Here is a 19118-nt window from a genome sequence, read left to right on the forward strand (position 1 = left end):
CTCAGAGGCATCTCCCACAGCATGGACGCTAAAGGTAGACTATGACTCTGTAGCATACAACAACCACACAGGAAATACATCCTACCAAAGTGTCTCTCTCTCTCTTGACTTTCTCTTGCCTCTTCACTCTGCAACTAAAAAGGTACACTAATTCACACGTTAAACTCTCATGACTGTCTCTCTCATGACTTCATCTAAAAACACCTCTCCAGCTAAACAAACACCTTCAGGTTCTCATGCCTCACTCCACTGTCTCGCAGGTCTCTGTTCACTCCACCAGTCACCTGTCTGATCTGACACCAGTCACCTGTCTGATCTGACACCAGTCACCAGTCAAGAACTAAATAGCTACAGGAACATCGAGATTACAGATGTATTATCCTACATTAAGACATTTTAGTAATGAATGGACCTGATAAATGACTCTAGGTAAGGCTGTGGTCCAAATGGCCCCCTATCCCCTATGGGATAGGTCTAAAGTAGTGGTGGCCCCTGGTCTAAAGTAGTGGACTACATAGGGACTAGGGTGCCAATTGGGACAGTCTAGAATGAACCTGACTCACTACACAGCACAGCTCTCAACATGTTTACACAGCACACAACAGCCTTCCTAATCAGCACCGCCAGGCTCCTCAAACCAAACAACTCCCTACCCGGGCGGCCGGACAACAGTAGAAGGGAAAGATATTCAGTTGGCAGGATAAAGGAAACACGTTGATTCTAACAAGGCTAATGTCTATGGTCCTGCCAACAGATGTTGTACCAAAGCACTCAGAATGGTGAATATCGTTTCGTCTTTCTCTGGGGTTCAAGCTGGAAAGCGAGGTGCTGACAGCATTTATTGTTCTCTGGTAAGTATCAGCGTCCCTGTGGCTGTCCGACCCTCACCCTGCCTGGTACCACACCAGTAGTTGAAGAGGGTTTGTCATTATGCCGTAGCAGCTTGGGGGGGGTCATTACGCCGTAGCAGCTTGGGGGGGTCATTACGCCGTAGCAGCTTGGGGGGGTCATTACGCCGTAGCAGCTTGGGGGGGGTCATTATGCCGTAGCAGCTTGGGGGGGTCATTACGCCGTAGCAGCTTGGGGGGGTCATTACGCCGTAGCAGCTTGGGGGGGTCATTACGCCGTAGCAGCTTGGGGGGGTCATTACGCCGTAGCAGCTTGGGGTGGGTCATTACGCCGTAGCAGCTTGGGGGGGGTCATTACGCCGTAGCAGCTTGGGGGGGTCATTACGCCGTAGCAGCTTGGGGGGGGTCATTACGCCGTAGCAGCTTGGGGGGGGTCATTACGCCGTAGCAGCTTGGGGGGGGTCATTACGCCGTAGCAGCTTGGGGGGGGTCATTACGCCGTAGCAGCTTGGGGGGGGTCATTACGCCGTAGCAGCTTGGGGGGGTCATTACGCCGTAGCAGCTTGGGGGGTCATTACGCCGTAGCAGCTTGGGGGGGGGGTCATTACGCCGTAGCAGCTTGGGGGGGTCATTACGCCGTAGCAGCTTGGGGGGGTCGTTACGCCGTAGCAGCTTGGGGGGGTCATTACGCCGTAGCAGCTTGGGGGGTCATTACGCCGTAGCAGCTTGGGGGGGTCATTACGCCGTAGCAGTTTGGGGGGGTCATTACGCCGTAGCAGCTTGGGGGGGGTCATTACGCCGTAGCAGCTTGGGGGGGGTCATTACGCCGTAGCAGCTTGGGGGGGTCATTACGCCGTAGCAGCTTGGGGGGGTCATTACGCCGTAGCAGCTTGGGGGGGTCATTATGCCGTAGCAGCTTGGGGGGGTCATTACGCCGTAGCAGCTTGGGGGGGTCATTACGCCGTAGCAGCTTGGGGGGGTCATTACGCCGTAGCAGCTTGGGGTGGGTCATTACGCCGTAGCAGCTTGGGGGGGTCATTACGCCGTAGCAGCTTGGGGGGGTCATTACGCCGTAGCAGCTTGGGGGGGGTCATTACGCCGTAGCAGCTTGGGGGGGGTCATTACGCCGTAGCAGCTTGGGGGGGTCATTACGCCGTAGCAGCTTGGGGGGGGTCATTACGCCGTAGCAGCTTGGGGGGGTCATTACGCCGTAGCAGCTTGGGGGGGTCATTACGCCGTAGCAGCTTGGGGGGGGTCATTACGCCGTAGCAGCTTGGGGGGTCATTACGCCGTAGCAGCTTGGGGGGGGGTCATTACGCCGTAGCAGCTTGGGGGGGTCATTACGCCGTAGCAGCTTGGGGGGGGGTCATTACGCCGTAGCAGCTTGGGGGGGTCATTACGCCGTAGCAGCTTGGGGGGGTCATTACGCCGTAGCAGCTTGGGGGGGTCATTACGCCGTAGCAGTTTGGGGGGGGTCATTACGCCGTAGCAGCTTGGGGGGGTCATTACGCCGTAGCAGCTTGGGGGGGTCATTACGCCGTAGCAGCTTGGGGGGGGGTCATTACGCCGTAGCAGCTTGGGGGGGTCATTACGCCGTAGCAGCTTGGGGGGGTCATTACGCCGTAGCAGCTTGGGGGGGGTCATTACGCCGTAGCAGCTTGGGGGGGTCATTACGCCGTAGCAGCTTGGGGGGGGTCATTACGCCGTAGCAGCTTGGGGGGTCATTACGCCGTAGCAGCTTGGGGGGGTCATTACGCCGTAGCAGCTTGGGGGGGGTCATTACGCCGTAGCAGTTTGGGGGGGTCATTACGCCGTAGCAGCTTGGGGGGGGTCATTACGCCGTAGCAGCTTGGGGGGAGTCATTACGCCGTAGCAGCTTGGGGGGGGTCATTACGCCGTAGCAGCTTGGGGGGGTCATTACGCCGTAGCAGCTTGGGGGGGTCATTACGCCGTAGCAGCTTGGGGGGGTCATTACGCCGTAGCAGCTTGGGGGGGTCATTACGCCGTAGCAGCTTGGGGGGGGTCATTACGCCGTAGCAGCTTGGGGGGGTCATTACGCCGTAGCAGCTTGGGGGGAGTCATTACGCCGTAGCAGCTTGGGGGGGTCATTACGCCGTAGCAGCTTGGGGGGGGTCATTACGCCGTAGCAGCTTGGGGGGGTCATTACGCCGTAGCAGCTTGGGGGGGTCATTACGCCGTAGCAGCTTGGGGGGGGTCATTACGCCGTAGCAGCTTGGGGGGGTCATTACGCCGTAGCAGCTTGGGGGGGGTCATTACGCCGTAGCAGCTTGGGGGGGGTCATTACGCCGTAGCAGCTTGGGGGGAGTCATTACGCCGTAGCAGCTTGGGGGGAGTCATTACGCCGTAGCAGCTTGGGGGGGGGTCATTACGCCGTAGCAGCTTGGGGGGGTCATTACACCGTAGCAGCTTGGGGGGTTATTACACTCTCTCTCACCCCCCACCCGTCATTCACCCCCCCTCATTGAACAGGAGGAGTTGACATGCTGTTAGCTAGAATGCCTCCCACATGTACCAGGGCCCTGGTCAAAAGTAGTGTCCTACATAGGGGAAAGGTTGCCCTTTTGGGAGCCCAGTCTCCCTGGTGGTGTGTGGTTGGGGACGAGCAGTGAGCCAGACAGCCCTGCTGCTAAAACCTCCCAGCCCATTCAGATATAATACTGTTATTTCCCCCCTCCTCACACTATTCACTGATGTACAGACTGACAGACCGACTAGGAACACTGTCTGCAATGCTAAACATGCTCACATAACACTTTTTAATTCACCTCTTGTTAAAATCATTACAGTTTAGTTTATTTAACCAAACGTTAATTTAGTTTATTTATTTAACCAATGTAATTGTGTTGTGACAGTCCAGAGCCTTGTTTAAAAGACAAGACGTAGTAAAAACACAGTAGCCAACAGCTTGTATTCAGGTTGAACTCTTTCATCTCAGGCCTTGTTTAAACATAGAACGTGTTCCGCGACGTGTTCTGACATTTACTATCTACTACGCTCAACATGAAAAGCATTTGAGGTCCGTCCCAAATGGCACCCTATTCCCTATATAGTGCACTACGTTTGACTGGAGTCCTATGGAGCCTAAATGGATCCCGGTCAAATGTAGTGCACTGTGTAGGGAATAGGGTGCCATTTGGGACGGTCAATTGGTCAGTAATACTGTAGAGAGAGAGAGAGAGAGAGAGAGAGAGAGAGAGAGATACACCATACGTTGTCTCAGTCTCACACACAGGGTTATCAGCTAAGAGTGTATAACAGCATGTCTACAGCAGCCAGGGTTCCGTTCCCAGGCGACAGCCTGACTCCAAACTCACTCTTTAAACTGAAGTTGAGACTGGCCATAAACACAAAGACAGATACTCCAGAGCGCTCTCTCGCAACAGACAACATCATGACACTGGTATCGTCCTGGCACAGACGCACAGACAGACAGACTCACTCACTCTCCAACAAAGCTGACAGGACATCTGATTAAAATCCATCTCTATCTGATCTGCCAGAACACCTGACTGAATTCACACACACACACACACACACACACACACACACACACACACACACACACACACACACACACACACACACACACACACACACACACACACACACACACACACACACACACACTTCAAAGTTTGGCAGGCAGCACCCTGACTGACAGAGTGGCAGGGGAAAACACACGACACCTTGGGTGTTTCTCTCCGAGTCACTGGGTGTTTCTCAATATGCATACAACCGCACTCCACACTCTCATGCTCCGAGTTCATTCTGTGAGGACTAGAGAGTGGAGAACACATAAAACATTCAGTTTGAGCAGCACTCCCCCTACTGTATTACCTCACGCCGAGCAGCACTCCCCCTACTGTATTACCTCACGCCGAGCAGCCCTCCCCCTACTGTATTACCTCACGCCGAGCAGCACTCCCCCTACTGTATTACCTCACGCCGAGCAGCACTCCCCCTACTGTATTACCTCACGCTAAGCAGCACTCCCCCTACTGTATTACCTCACACTGCACCTGTATTACCTCACGCTGAGCAGCACTCCCCCTACTGTATTACCTCACGCCGAGCAGCACTCCCCCTACTGTATTACCTCACGCTGAGTCATCTTGCCAGCCAGCTAGTTAAAACAGGCAAACATTTTTCATGGGTAGCTAGCTACCAATGCTTTGTGGCTATATGTGATAGTCAAGCAGTCACCCTTTCTTCCTGTTGGGTACGTGAACAGGAAGACCTTTCTCTGAAAACAGCCTGTCCCCCCAATAATGCAGAAAAAAAGAGAAATAATAGAAAAGTAGTATACCAGGAATAAATACGATAACTTGGCTATATACACGGGTTACCAGTTCAGAGTCCATTTGCAGCGGTACGAGGTAATTGAGGTAAGGATAAAGTCACTAGGCAACAGGATAAATAATAAAAAAAACAGTATGTGCTCAATTGGATTCAGGTCTGGGGAACGGACGGGCCAGTCCATAGCATCAATGCCTTCCTCTTGCAGGAACTGCTGACACACTCCAGCCACATGAGGTCTAGCATTGTCTTGCATTAGGAGGAACCCAGGGCCAACCGCACCAGCATATGGTCTCACAAGGGGTCTGAGGATCTCATCTCGGTACCTAATGGCAGTCAGGCTACCTCTGGCGAGCACATGGAGGGCTGTGCGGCCCCCCAAAGAAATGCCACCCCACAGCATGACTGACCCACCGCCAAACCGGTCATGCTGGAGGATGTTGCAGGCAGCAGAACGTTCTCCACGGCGTCTCCAGACTCTGTCACGTCTGTCACGTGCTCAGTGTGAACCTGCTTTCATCTGTGAAGAGCACAGGGCGCCAGTGGCGAATTTGCCAATCTCGGTGTTCTCTGGCAAATGCCAAACGTCCTGCACGGTGTTGGGCTGTAAGCACAACCCCCACATGTGGACGTCGGGCCCTCATACCACCCTCATGGAGTCTGTTTCTGACTGTTTGAGCAGACACATGCACATTTGTGGCCTGCTGGAGGTCATTTTGCAGGGCTCTGGCAGTGCTTCTCCTGCTCCTCCTTGCATAAAGGCGGAGGTAGCGGTCCTGCTGCTGGGTTGTTGCCCTCCTACGGCCTCCTCCACGTCTCCTGATGTACTGGCCTGTCTCCTGGTAGCGCCTCCATGCTCTGGACACTACGCTGACAGACACAGCAAACCTTCTTGCCACAGCTCGCATTGATGTGCCATCCTGGATGAGCTGCACTACCTGAGCCACTTGTGTGGGTTGTAGACTCCGTCTCATGCTACCACTAGAGTGAAAGCACCGCCAGCATTCAAAAGTGACCAAAACATCAGCCAGGAAGCATAGGAACTGAGAAGTGGTCTGTGGTCCCCACCTGCAGAACCACTCCTTTATTGGGGGTGTCTTGCTAATTGCCTATAATTTCCACCTGTTGTCTATTCCATTTGCACAACAGCATGTGAAATGTATTGTCAATCAGTGTTGCTTCCTAAGTGGACAGTTTGATTTCACAGAAGTGTGATTGACTTGGAGTTACATTGTGTTGTTTAAGTGTTCCCTTTATTTTTTTGAGCAGTGTATATCCCGAGCTGACAAGGTAAAAATCTGTCGTTCTGCCCCTGAAAGAGGCAGTTAACCCACTGTTGCTAGGCCGTCATTGTAAATAAGAATTTGTTCTTAACTGACTTACCTAGTTAAATAAAGGTAAAAAAAATGTATATAGAATATATTAATCAGAAGTTAACATACACTAAGTTGACTGCCTTTAAACAGCTCGGAAAATTCCAGAAAATGATATAATGGCTTTAGAAGCTTCTGATAGGCAAACTGACAAAATTTGATTCAATTGGAGGTGTACCTGTGGATGTATTTCAAGGCCTACCTTCAAACTCAGTGCCTCTTTGCTTGACATCATGGGAAAATCAAAAGAAATCAGCCAAAACCTCAGAAAAAACATTGTAGACCTCCACAAGTCTCGTTCATCCTTGGGAGCAATTTCCAAACGCCTGAAGGTAACACGTTCATCTGTACAAACAATAGTACGCAAGTATAAACACCATGGGACCACGCAGCCGTCGTACCGCTCAGGAAGGAGACGAGTTCTGTCTCCTAGAGATGAACATATTTGGTGCCAAAAGTGCAAATCAATCCCAGAACAACAGCAAAGGACCCTGTAAAGATGCTGAGGAAACAGGTACAAAATTATCTATATCCACAGTAAAACAAGTCCTATATCGACATAACCTGAAAGGCCGCTCAGCAAAGAAGAAGCCACTGCTCCAAAACGGCCATAAAAAAAGCCAGACTTCGTACTTTTTGGTATGTCCTCTGGTCTGATGAAACAAAAATATAACTTTTGGCCATAATGACCATCGTTATGTTTGGAGGAAAAAGGGGGATGCTTGCAAGCTGAAGAACACCATCCCAACCGTGAAGCACGGGGGTGGCAGTGTCATGTTGTGGGGGTGCTTTGCTGCAGGAGGGACTGGTGCACTTCAAAATAGATGGCATCATGAGGCAGGAAAATTATGTGGATATATTGAAGCAACATCAGTCAGGAAGTTAAAGCTTGGTCACAAGTGGGTCTTCTAAATGGACAATGACCCCAAGCATACCTCCAAAGTTGTGGCAAAATGGCTTAAGGACAACAAAGTCAAGGTATTGGAGTGGCCGTCACAAAGCCCTGACCTCAATCCTATAGAACATTTGTGGGCAGAACTGAAAAAGCGTGTGCGAGCAAGGAGACCTACAAACCTGACTTAGTTACATCAGCTCTGTCAGGAGGAATGGGCCAAAATTCACCCAACTTATTGTGGGAAGCATGTGGAACGCTACCTGACACGTTTGACCCAAGTTAAACAATTTAAAGGCAATGCTACCAAATACCAATTGAGTGTATGTACATTTCTGACCCACTGGGAATGTGATGAAAGAAATAAAAGCTGAAATAAATCATTCTCTCTACTATTATTCTGACATTTCACATTCCTAAAATAAAGTGATGATCCTAACTGACCTAAGACAGGGAATTTTTACTAGGATTAAATGTCAGGAATTGTGAAAAACTGAGTTTAAATGTATTTGGCTAAGGTGTATGTAAACTTCCGACTTCAGCTGTATGTGTATGTGTATATAACACACAGAGCATTTGGAAAGAATTCAGACCACTTCTCTTTTTCAACGTTTTGTTACATTACAGCCTTATTCTAAAACGTATTAAATAAAAAATGTTCCTCATCAATCTACACACAAAACCCCACGAGGCAAAAGCAAAAACAGGTTTAGAAATGTTTGCTAATTCATAAAAAATAAACAGAAATACCTTATTTACTTAAGTATTCAGACCTTTTGCAATGAGACTCGAAATTGAGCTCAGGGGCATCCTGTTCCCATTGATCATCTTTGAGATGTTTCTACAACTTGGAGTCCACCTGTGGTAAATTCAATTGATTGGACAGGATTTGGAAAGGCACATACCTGTCTATATAAAAGATCCCCCAGTTGACAGTGCATATAAGAGCAAAAATCAAGCCACGAGATCAATGAAGAAGCCCATTGAGCAGGTTATCGGTCTGAACTGGCTGTCGTGTTGACCCGTCTACCTGTTCCACTGATCTAGGCCTATCAGCGCAGCACATGTGGATGGCTAGCCAGGGTCTCATTAGGTGCAGCCAGGGTCTCATTAAGAGCAGCACATGTGGATGGCTAGCCGGGTCTCATTAGGTGCAGCACATGTGGATGGCTAGCCAAGGTCTCATTAGGTGCAGCACATGTGGATGGCTAGCCAGGGTCTCATTAGGTGCAGCACATGTGGATAGCTAGCCAGGGTCTCATTAAGTGCAGCACATGTGGATGGCTAGCCAGGGTCTCATTAAGAGCAGCACATGTGGATGGCTAGCCAGGGTCTCATTAAGAGCAGCACATGTGAATGGCTAGCCAGGGTCTCATTAGGTGCAGCACATGTGAATGGCTAGCCAGGGTCTCATTAGGTGCAGCACATGTGAATGGCTAGCCAGGGTCTCATTAGGTGCAGCACATGTGGATGGCTAGCCAGGGTCTCATTAGGTGCAGCAGTTGAGTGTGGGTGGCAGAGTTAAAGATTTGAAAAGCCTGAGCTCCAACCGAGCGTGGCGGAATTAGAAGGACACACACACACACACACACACAAACACACACAAACAAAGCCCAAGGCCCAGCCAACAGTGAGGAACAGGAGGCCAGGCAGAACGTCACAGTTCTCCACAGGTAATGCAGAGTGAAGACCTGGGTTCAACAATCAAAAAACTATTGTTGCACTCTTCCATTTGCACTTCTATTCTGTTGGTTCCACTGTGCCAACCAAATCGCAATTAAGCCCAACTAAAATAATTGAACCCAGGTTTGGCTCTCCCTTCAGTAGAACCCAATCACTCTGCTTCGTCCACCAGAACCAATCCATTTCTGGAGAGGAACAAAAGAGTTGAAATGATAACTAACCCTGGTGATTGTTGCTGCTTACTGGAAATACAGACACAGTTGAGATGAGGAAGCCAGAGCTCCAAGAAAGACTGCCTCTATTCTATTATACCGACCTCTAGGCCTAACCAAATGGGGCAAAACCCTCCTCTGTTGTACTGTACAACGGCAACTAGGACCCACACACATCAGGACAGAAATGAAACCCTGTCTGGCCCCATTGTTGACATTTCAGCTGTCATTGGAGCAGTGCTGAGATAAGTCCACCCATGTACATAAAAATGTTGACCTTTTTTGTTAAAATTTTCCCATGTCCAGTTCATTCATACTTTTCATTTATTTATTATAATTAGAAAATGGTTTGTAACCAAAGCCAGGCACAGGCCTAGTTAGAACATCTGGCTACAGAAAATGAACTGTCAGGCTGCCAACATCTACAAACACGAGGACTGGACAATAATACTAAGTAAATTAACATCTAAATTACGAAGGAGAACATTTAGAAAATTGTACTGTCTTGGGAGAAATCCATTTGATTTAAATCACTTTTTGACAGCACCCTCTATTGATTTGAAACCTTCCATACATATTCGCCTCATGTAGAAGTGGTCAGGAAGTGATTTTAGGTCGAAAGTGACTCATTATGTACTGGAAAAGATGAAACGATTGAGAGTGATAGAATTTAAAAAGCTTACAAACAAACAAACAGGGTTGTCAAACTATTTTATAATTTCTGGTGGAAAAGCGGTCAGAAGTCCACCATCGGGTGGTCCTTAAAACACAACCCGCCGAACGAGACGGCAGAGGAACTGTGTGTGGTCCTTAACAGGATATGCACATGCTAATAGCCTAATGGCCTGTCTGTTTATACAACCCATGAAGCCGCACGTTGTGGGGAGGGATAATGTAGTGGGCTGGGGAGGGATAATGTAGTGGGCTGGGGAGGGATAATGTAGTGGGCTGGGGAAGCATGTGCAGCACATGGGGATGTGTGAAACGTACTCTTCAACCTGAAGTCGCCACTTGCGCGGCCGAAATTGTTAACTTTCAATGGTGCCGACTGGTAAGATGCTTTTGGAGGGCTGTAACATGTGCTAGCGCCTCGGTGTGAGCCGAATCAGGAGGAAATGGTAGTTGCTAGGCAAGCAGTGTGACGTACGTTACACATAGAAACCACGGAAACCAAGCTGTTCTGTCCTCTAGCTGTCCTTTTATCCTCTCTGGATCCACCGCCTCATTAACGCTATGGGAGCTCCTCATTAACGCTATGGGAGCCCCCTCATGTCACCGCTGCGGGAGCCCCCTCATGTCACCGCTGCGGGAGCCCCCTCATGTCACCGCTGCGGGAGCCCCCTCATGTCACCGCTGCGGGAGCCCCCTCATGTCACCGCTGCGGGAGCCCCCTCATGTCACCGCTGCGGGAGCCCCCTCATGTCCACGCTGCGGGAGCCCCCTCATGTCCACGCTGCGGGAGCCCCCTCATGTCCACGCTGCGGGAGCTCCCTCATGTCCACGCTGTGGGTGCCCCTCATATCAACAATGTCCTATTTCACAACATGGCATTGTATTACTCTTCTGTGGTGAGATCAAAGAGTCCAGTAGTCTGAAAAGTGCTCCACCTCAAAATATCCATCCCCATGTCAGAAAGGCTTTGTTATAATAGTTTACATATTTATTACGTAGCCTGCTTTAGAACAGAAAACTTCAGTTGAAGTGAGACACTAACCTAGACTGTTGAAGCGAGCGAGACAGTCGCCTAGACCGTTGAAGCGAGCGAGACAGTCGCCTAGACCGTTGAAGCGAGCGAGACAGTCGCCGAGACCGTTGAAGCGAGGCAGGCAGTAGCCGAGACCGTTGAAGCGAGGCAGGCAGTAGCCGAGACCGTTGAAGCGAGACAGGCAGTAGCCGAGACCGTTGAAGCGAGACAGGCAGTAACCGAGACCGTTGAAGCGAGGCAGGCAGTAACCGAGACCGTTGAAGCGAGGCAGGCAGTAACCGAGACCGTTGAAGCGAGGCAGGCAGTAACCGAGACCGTTGAAGCGAGGCAGGCAGTAACCGAGACCGTTGAAGCGAGGCAGGCAGTAACCGAGACCGTTGAAGCGAGGCAGGCAGTAACCGAGACCGTTGAAGCGAGGCAGGCAGTAACCGAGACCGTTGAAGCGAGGCAGGCAGTAACCGAGACCGTTGAAGCGAGACAGACAGTAACCGAGACCGTTGAAGCGAGACAGACACTAACCGAGACCGTTGAAGCGAGACAGACACTAACCGAGACCGTTGAAGCGAGACAGACACTAACCGAGACCGTTGAAGCGAGACAGACACTAACCTAGACCGTTGAAGCGAGACAGACACTAACCTAGACCGTTGAAGCGAGGCAGGCACTAACCTAGACCGTTGAAGCGAGGCAGGCAGTAACCGAGACCGTTGAAGCGAGGCAGGCAGTAACCGAGACCGTTGAAGCGAGGCAGGCAGTAACCGAGACCGTTGAAGCGAGGCAGGCAGTAACCGAGACCGTTGAAGCGAGGCAGGCAGTAACCGAGACCGTTGAAGCGAGGCAGGCAGTAACCGAGACCGTTGAAGCGAGACAGACACTAACCTAGACCGTTGAAGCGAGACAGACACTAACCTAGACCGTTGAAGCGAGACAGGCACTAACCTAGACCGTTGAAGCGAGACAGGCAGTAACCTAGACCGTTGAAGCGAGACAGGCAGTAACCTAGACCGTTGAAGCGAGACAGGCAGTAACCTAGACCGTTGAAGCGAGACAGGCAGTAACCTAGACCGTTGAAGCGAGACAGGCAGTAACCTAGACCGTTGAAGCGAGACAGGCAGTAACCTAGACCGTTGAAGCGAGACAGGCAGTAACCTAGACCGTTGAAGCGAGACAGGCAGTAACCTAGACCGTTGAAGCGAGACAGGCAGTAACCTAGACCGTTGAAGCGAGACAGGCAGTAACCTAGACCGTTGAAGCGAGACAGGCAGTAACCTAGACCGTTGAAGCGAGACAGGCAGTAACCTAGACCGTTGAAGCGAGACAGGCAGTAACCTAGACCGTTGAAGCGAGACAGGCAGTAACCTAGACCGTTGAAGCGAGACAGGCAGTAACCTAGACCGTTGAAGCGAGACAGGCAGTAACCTAGACCGTTGAAGCGAGACAGGCAGTAACCTAGACCGTTGAAGCGAGACAGGCAGTAACCTAGACCGTTGAAGCGAGACAGGCAGTAACCTAGACCGTTGAAGCGAGACAGGCAGTAACCTAGACCGTTGAAGCGAGACAGGCAGTAACCTAGACCGTTGAAGCGAGACAGGCAGTAACCTAGACCGTTGAAGCGAGACAGGCAGTAACCTAGACCGTTGAAGCGAGACAGGCAGTAACCTAGACCGTTGAAGCGAGACAGGCAGTAACCTAGACCGTTGAAGCGAGACAGGCAGTAACCTAGACCGTTGAAGCGAGTCAGGCAGTAACCTAGACCGTTGAAGCGAGTCAGGCAGTAACCTAGACCGTTGAAGCGAGACAGGCAGTAACCTAGACCGTTGAAGCGAGACAGGCAGTAACCTAGACCGTTGAAGCGAGACAGGCAGTAACCTAGACCGTTGAAGCGAGACAGGCAGTAACCTAGACCGTTGAAGCGAGACAGGCAGTAACCTAGACCGTTGAAGCGAGACAGGCAGTAACCTAGACCGTTGAAGCGAGACAGGCAGTAACCTAGACCGTTGAAGCGAGACAGGCAGTAACCTAGACCGTTGAAGCGAGACAGGCAGTAACCTAGACCGTTGAAGCGAGACAGGCAGTAACCTAGACCGTTGAAGCGAGACAGGCAGTAACCTAGACCGTTGAAGCGAGACAGGCAGTAACCTAGACCGTTGAAGCGAGACAGGCAGTAACCTAGACCGTTGAAGCGAGACAGGCAGTAACCTAGACCGTTGAAGCGAGACAGGCAGTAACCTAGACCGTTGAAGCGAGACAGGCAGTAACCTAGACCGTTGAAGCGAGACAGGCAGTAACCTGAGACCGTTGAAGCGAGACAGGCAGTAACCTAGACCGTTGAAGCGAGACAGGCAGTAACCTAGACCGTTGAAGCGAGACAGGCAGTAACCTAGACCGTTGAAGCGAGACAGGCAGTAACCTAGACCGTTGAAGCGAGACAGGCAGTAACCTAGACCGTTGAAGCGAGACAGGCAGTAACCTAGACCGTTGAAGCGAGACAGGCAGTAACCTAGACCGTTGAAGCGAGACAGGCAGTAACCTAGACCGTTGAAGCGAGACAGGCAGTAACCTAGACCGTTGAAGCGAGACAGGCAGTAACCTAGACCGTTGAAGCGAGACAGGCAGTAACCTAGACTGTTGAAGCGAGACACTAACCTAGACTGTTGAAGCGAGACACTAACCTAGACTGTTGAAGCGAGACACTAACCTAGACTGTTGAAGCGAGGCACTAACCTAGACTGTTGAAGCGAGACACTAACCTAGACTGTTGAAGCGAGACACTAACCTAGACTGTTGAAGCGAGACACTAACCTAGACTGTTGAAGCGAGACACTAACCTAGACTGTTGAAGCGAGACACTAACCTAGACTGTTGAAGCGAGACACTAACCTAGACTGTTGAAGCGAGACACTAACCTAGACTGTTGAAGTGAGACACTAACCTAGACTGTTGAAGCGAGACACTAACCTAGACTGTTGAAGCGAGACACTAACCTAGACTGTTGAAGCGAGACAGTAACCTAGACTGTTGAAGCGAGACAGTAACCTAGACTGTTGAAGCGAGACAGTAACCTAGACTGTTGAAGTTGAACTGAAAGAACACTAAGGGTTGGAGCCACATCTGCCGAAGTGTTATCTGATACAGATGAATGATTAAAATGTTTTTGGTCACGCTACGTCCACAATAAACCACATTTCCGATCATAATACACTAGACACATTTCATAATGGAGTAGAGTTGTGCCATAAAAAAATTAAATATATATATACACACACAATTCAATTATGCAAATATCACACCTGTGGCCGGTCAATTATTTTAATGAGAAATTGTCCACAACTCAAAAAGCTAGGTCAAACATTAATGTTGACAATATGCAACATTCATTCACTATTTATTATGTGTTCTAGACAAGTGATTGACGGGCGGTAAAATTGTAAAGAATACAACAGTGCTAAGGTTATGCCGCCTACCACATTGTGACCTAGTCTGACCTTACAGACTACCTTCAGAGCCTATTGACCACCTAGCCCATTCACAGACTACCTTCAGAGCCTACTGACCACCTAGCCCATTTACAGACTACCTTCAGAGCCTACTGACCACCTAGCCCATTTACAGACTACCTTCAGAGCCTATTGACCACCTAGCCCATTCACAGACTACCTTCAGAGCCTACTGACCACCTAGCCCATTTACAGACTACCTTCAGAGCCTATTGACCACCTAGCCCATTCACAGACTACCTTCAGAGCCTACTGACCACCTAGCCCATTCACAGACTACCTTCAGAGCCTATTGACCACCTAGCCCATTCACAGACTACCTTCAGAGCCTACTGACCACCTAGCCCATTCACAGACTACCTTCAGAGCCTACTGACCACCTAGCCCATTCACAGACTACCTTCAGAGCCTATTGACCACCTAGCCCATTCACAGACTACCTTCAGAGCCTATTGACCACCTAGCCCATTCAAGGGCCTAAATACCGCTTGCTCTAAACGTTAAAACGCATCGCTTGCGATACGGTTTTAGAAACATAAGTAAAATTATCTTTCATATCACGAGAAATATATATATATATATATATATATATTAAAAAGGGTTACATTACTACACACCTTCATAGGGTTATTGAGGTTCCCACAGCCATATCTCCATGTTACAGCGTTTGTTAACGGAAGACAGACGTAAGAAAGTTGGGTCTCCGATAGAGAAATTACGGATGGGAAGTTCGGCTCTTTTTACTGACCCTGTTGTTTTCAACCAGTTAAGAATAAATATTTTGATTAATTTCATTCATTTGAGTCAGTAAGGCCCAGAGTATACAGGGCCCCTACCAGTGTTGTAGTGGTCCGGTCTCGGTGTTGGATACATGTTTACTCGGTCTTGATTCGGTCTCGGACAGTGAGGACTCGTCATTTCTTCCCCAGACCAGTGGAGTAAAAACATATAATTTATCAGCTCCCATAAAACCACTTCACCCAGGCCAAATAACTCACACTCCTTTCATGACACAGTAATATATTATGTTATGGCCTATTGAAACCGAGGCTTCCTACTTTAGAGGAGAGTGAGGGGAATTGTTTGAAAGTTGTGCTCACTAGGCTATTAGTAAGACGAGACCAGGGGAAGTTGGAACATATATAGTATTTTTATATATAAAACACGTTTGGGTTTGTGACTCTCTATTTGCCCTCACAGTGAATTTCTTCACCATTCTGAATGTCTAAACGATTTCATGTTTCATTCTGAAATATTAACATAGAATTACTGGACATTATGAAGTCTTATTATCGTGACGATTTGACAATTACAATCATGGTGTTGGATTTGACTCGCATTTTTGTTGTGGTATAAGTCTTGGGAGTGTTCATCTCCCTCCCGGTCTGGAACACAACACTGTCCTCTACCGGAGAACATTCAACTGAAAACGACAGTCCTAATTCTACCAGCCTCTCGTTCACCATCACTGGATCATTTCATCTGTCATTTCTAACAGACTTGGGGGGAAAAAAGCATGCTTTAAAAACAATGCACATTTGTTGATTGTTAGTCATACAAATAATAGTACTTCTTGGTACATTTGAAACGAGGTGTAGTTGGGCCGCAACCGGACTAGATTGTTAACGATTCTTAGCGGAATGAATTGTTTGACTGCCGTGATAAGCGCTGCACAATATCGTTCACAAACTACAGCACCCCAAACGATTCGTTCTCGTTCGTTGAGCAGTTAAAAATATATATGTCCATTACAACATCAACAATTCATTAATTGCATTCATGATTGATTCTCCAGTATGTTCTAAACATGTATTTGTTCTTCTCTACGCGTCCTGCACCGGTATCCGTGTTGCCTGCGCGCATGTATGACTGACAGTTATCGGTGGGAGAGCCCGAGTCACTGGAGGAGCGCAGTATTCATCCTCATTCACTGCGGCCAGCAGGTCAAACTAACGACTACAACGGACGAGTCATTTAGAAAAACAAAGCATGACTCTTGAATCAGTAAAAATAAAAATAGAAAATCGTTCAGAAAGAATAAATCGTTGGCGAACTGCAGGTGCTGGGTTTAGACAGAAAGAGTTGCTTAAACGCAGGCACTGTTTAGATTTAGGTGAAGGAACCCTGTAATAATTGAAGATAATATTATATAAAAGAGGTGCTGGAAGTCAAGCAGTAGAACATGTGAGGTTTTCGGTACTCAGGTCAAGTGAGCTCCTGTCCAAGTCAAGCACTGCACATCACAAAACCAACGTCGCTGAAAAACACCGTCGGCTGCAACGGTGTTAAAAAAACGGTAAAACAGTGTACAGAAAGTGTATATTTAGCCTTTGTCATATTATTTTGATGTGATATGAAAGTTCAGCGAGTTATGTTTCTAGAACCGGACTGTAATTGAGAATCGATGCACGTTTAGATTTGAGTATTTGTCTGTTGATGCTGCCATCGCCTCTATACAGTACATGTAAGGTCATTTAACTATAATGAGTAACGTTAGGCTCCTCTATTCCATTATTAGGCTAGTGGCGACCATGCAATCCTAGTCGCTGATTTAATTTATTTCGGGGGACGAATACAATGATTATGGAAACCTTTTCTCAGTCGTCCAGCCTAATGATGTTAACGGCACCGTGAGACGAGAGTTCTAGTATATCAAGATATCAACTTACCGGCCAGGCGAAACTGAACTGCAAAACAATCTTGGATTTTTCGTTCTTCGCCGAGTTCTTCAAAGAAAATGTATTCCCTCCAAGGACAAGGGTGGAACCGGACCCGAAGCTGCAAGGTCCCGCAGCCGAAACTCGCGACTGGTATTCCTTCAAACACACTTTAAAATACGTATCACACTCATCCATCCTGCATTTCCGATCCCCGGTGTTCCGTGAACCGTCACAACACTGCCCGTTAAGAAGCTCTCCGTTCAGGTTGTTCATCGATAAAATCTCCAACTCGAACTGTCCGGTTCCCTCAGCCACCTGTTGGTAAAGCAGAAGGAAGAAAACGGTGAAACCGCTGGACATTGAGAGAACCATCGGCTATGTAACGGCCCAGTCGCCGCCGTCTACAAAAGTTGCAAACTATGATAATAGATCAAACTAATTGAGCCATAAAAAGTTATCGAAAATAACTCAAAATCTGACATGCTAACAAATTTTGAACATGCAAAACAAAAAAATGGGATTGTTTCACTTGGGGAAGAGGGTTTGCAGCGGATCAATACAGCCAGTCACACAGATAAAACGCACACAACCATAGGACGTAGGGAGTCCAGCTGAATATTTCACACACTCCTAGTTAACTTGATCTTTTAACTAGCCTATATATTAAAAATAAATAAATAAATAAAAAAATCGCCTACTGACGAATCAATGCATCCAGAGAAGCTGTCTGGACATATTCCACAGTGTACATATATAAAGTAATCCACATACCTTTGCACAAAAGCACAACAATAAGGCATGCAAGTAAAAATCAGTAACGCCAACAACTGAGTCCCTTCTCAAAATCATGTCTCTGGTGGTGTTGCCTTGCCGCTCCGGCTGCTCCGCTTGGAAACTAGACGGTGTCTGGCGGAGTCACCGTACCAATGCACTACTCCGATTTCAACATGCACAGAGTACAGAACAAGACTTTGGTCCAACAAGCCACAGCTTTGCAACACAGAGGGGAAAAAATGCTTCCTTTTGCGTCCTTCGGCTCAACTTCTTCTAGTTTGGTAGTTCGTATCGTTATATTCCGTTTTTTTTATCCACTTTACTTCTTCGCAGCGAAAAGTGTCTAGCTACACACTAGTCATGTGGGTCGTTGCACTATCTGTCCACGACTGAACGTAATGTTTGTTAGGACTACAAAGCCAGTTCAACCAGGGAGGGGGGTAGGACGCTGACGGACGTTATATATTCATGATCACGCCTCTGTTGAGTCAAAGGCTCTCTTCCATTTCCCCTGAAAACGGGAACATCCGGTTGGCTGGGACTCGGCAGAAAGTTATAGAGAATGCCAACATGTTGTCCTAAAAAAAACAAAAAAAAAACGGAAATGAGTTACCTCTGGTTCGTTCAGCCATTCCAAATGAATGGGGACAGAATAGGATTTCGGGGAAAAACACATTAAATAAAGTGTGAGGTTTAAACACAAGTTTAGGAGATCTTGTTATACATTTTGTTCTATGAGATAATATCAGTCAGTTAACATGAACTTTATGACTTTTATGAAGCCTCTATGTCATTTATCTGCCTTTGTTGTTCTTGTTGTTGTATCTTATAAATGCTTAAATATTCATTGAAAGTGACGTTAGCTGATGAACATTATCTAATACAACAAAACGTGTAAGATCTCCTTAAGCCTGTGTTTACCGCAGACCTTGCTGTCTGTGTTTATCTAAAAACCCTACAAAAAAAACGGTATTCATTTCCCTATAGGCTTTGTCAAAACGACGCCATTATTATTTCTCTCTATAATCTACTATACTGGTATTCAAACCTAAGGAGTTATGATTCTGCAAGTTAAAAAACAACAACATTTGAGTTGAACAACTATTAGAAAAGGAAATAGAACACTTAGTCAATAAATGAAAAAAAAAACTAATTTT

The 19118-nt window shown here is 48.2% G+C and overlaps 1 protein-coding gene across 2 annotated transcripts in view; it reads right to left on the reverse strand.

Moving 5' to 3' along the window:
- Positions 1–18380, reverse strand: part of jag1b (jagged canonical Notch ligand 1b) — an 87432-nt gene extending 69052 nt beyond the window's left edge. The window contains exons 1-2 of one of the 2 annotated variants that reach the window (XM_045702281.1): positions 17959–18380; positions 17197–17502 (exon numbers count right to left, since the gene is read on the reverse strand). In XM_045702281.1, coding sequence (XP_045558237.1) covers positions 17197–17502; positions 17959–18036 — 384 coding nt within the window. In that variant the 5' untranslated portion in view covers positions 18037–18380. The remainder of the gene's footprint in view (positions 1–17196; positions 17503–17958) is intronic. The other variant, XM_045702282.1, reaches the window with a different exon arrangement.
- Positions 18381–19118: the final 738 nt, after the last annotated feature.

The sequence above is a fragment of the Salmo salar genome, chromosome ssa19 (assembly GCF_905237065.1).
Source record: "Salmo salar chromosome ssa19, Ssal_v3.1, whole genome shotgun sequence".
Taxonomy (NCBI): Eukaryota; Metazoa; Chordata; class Actinopteri; order Salmoniformes; family Salmonidae; genus Salmo; species Salmo salar.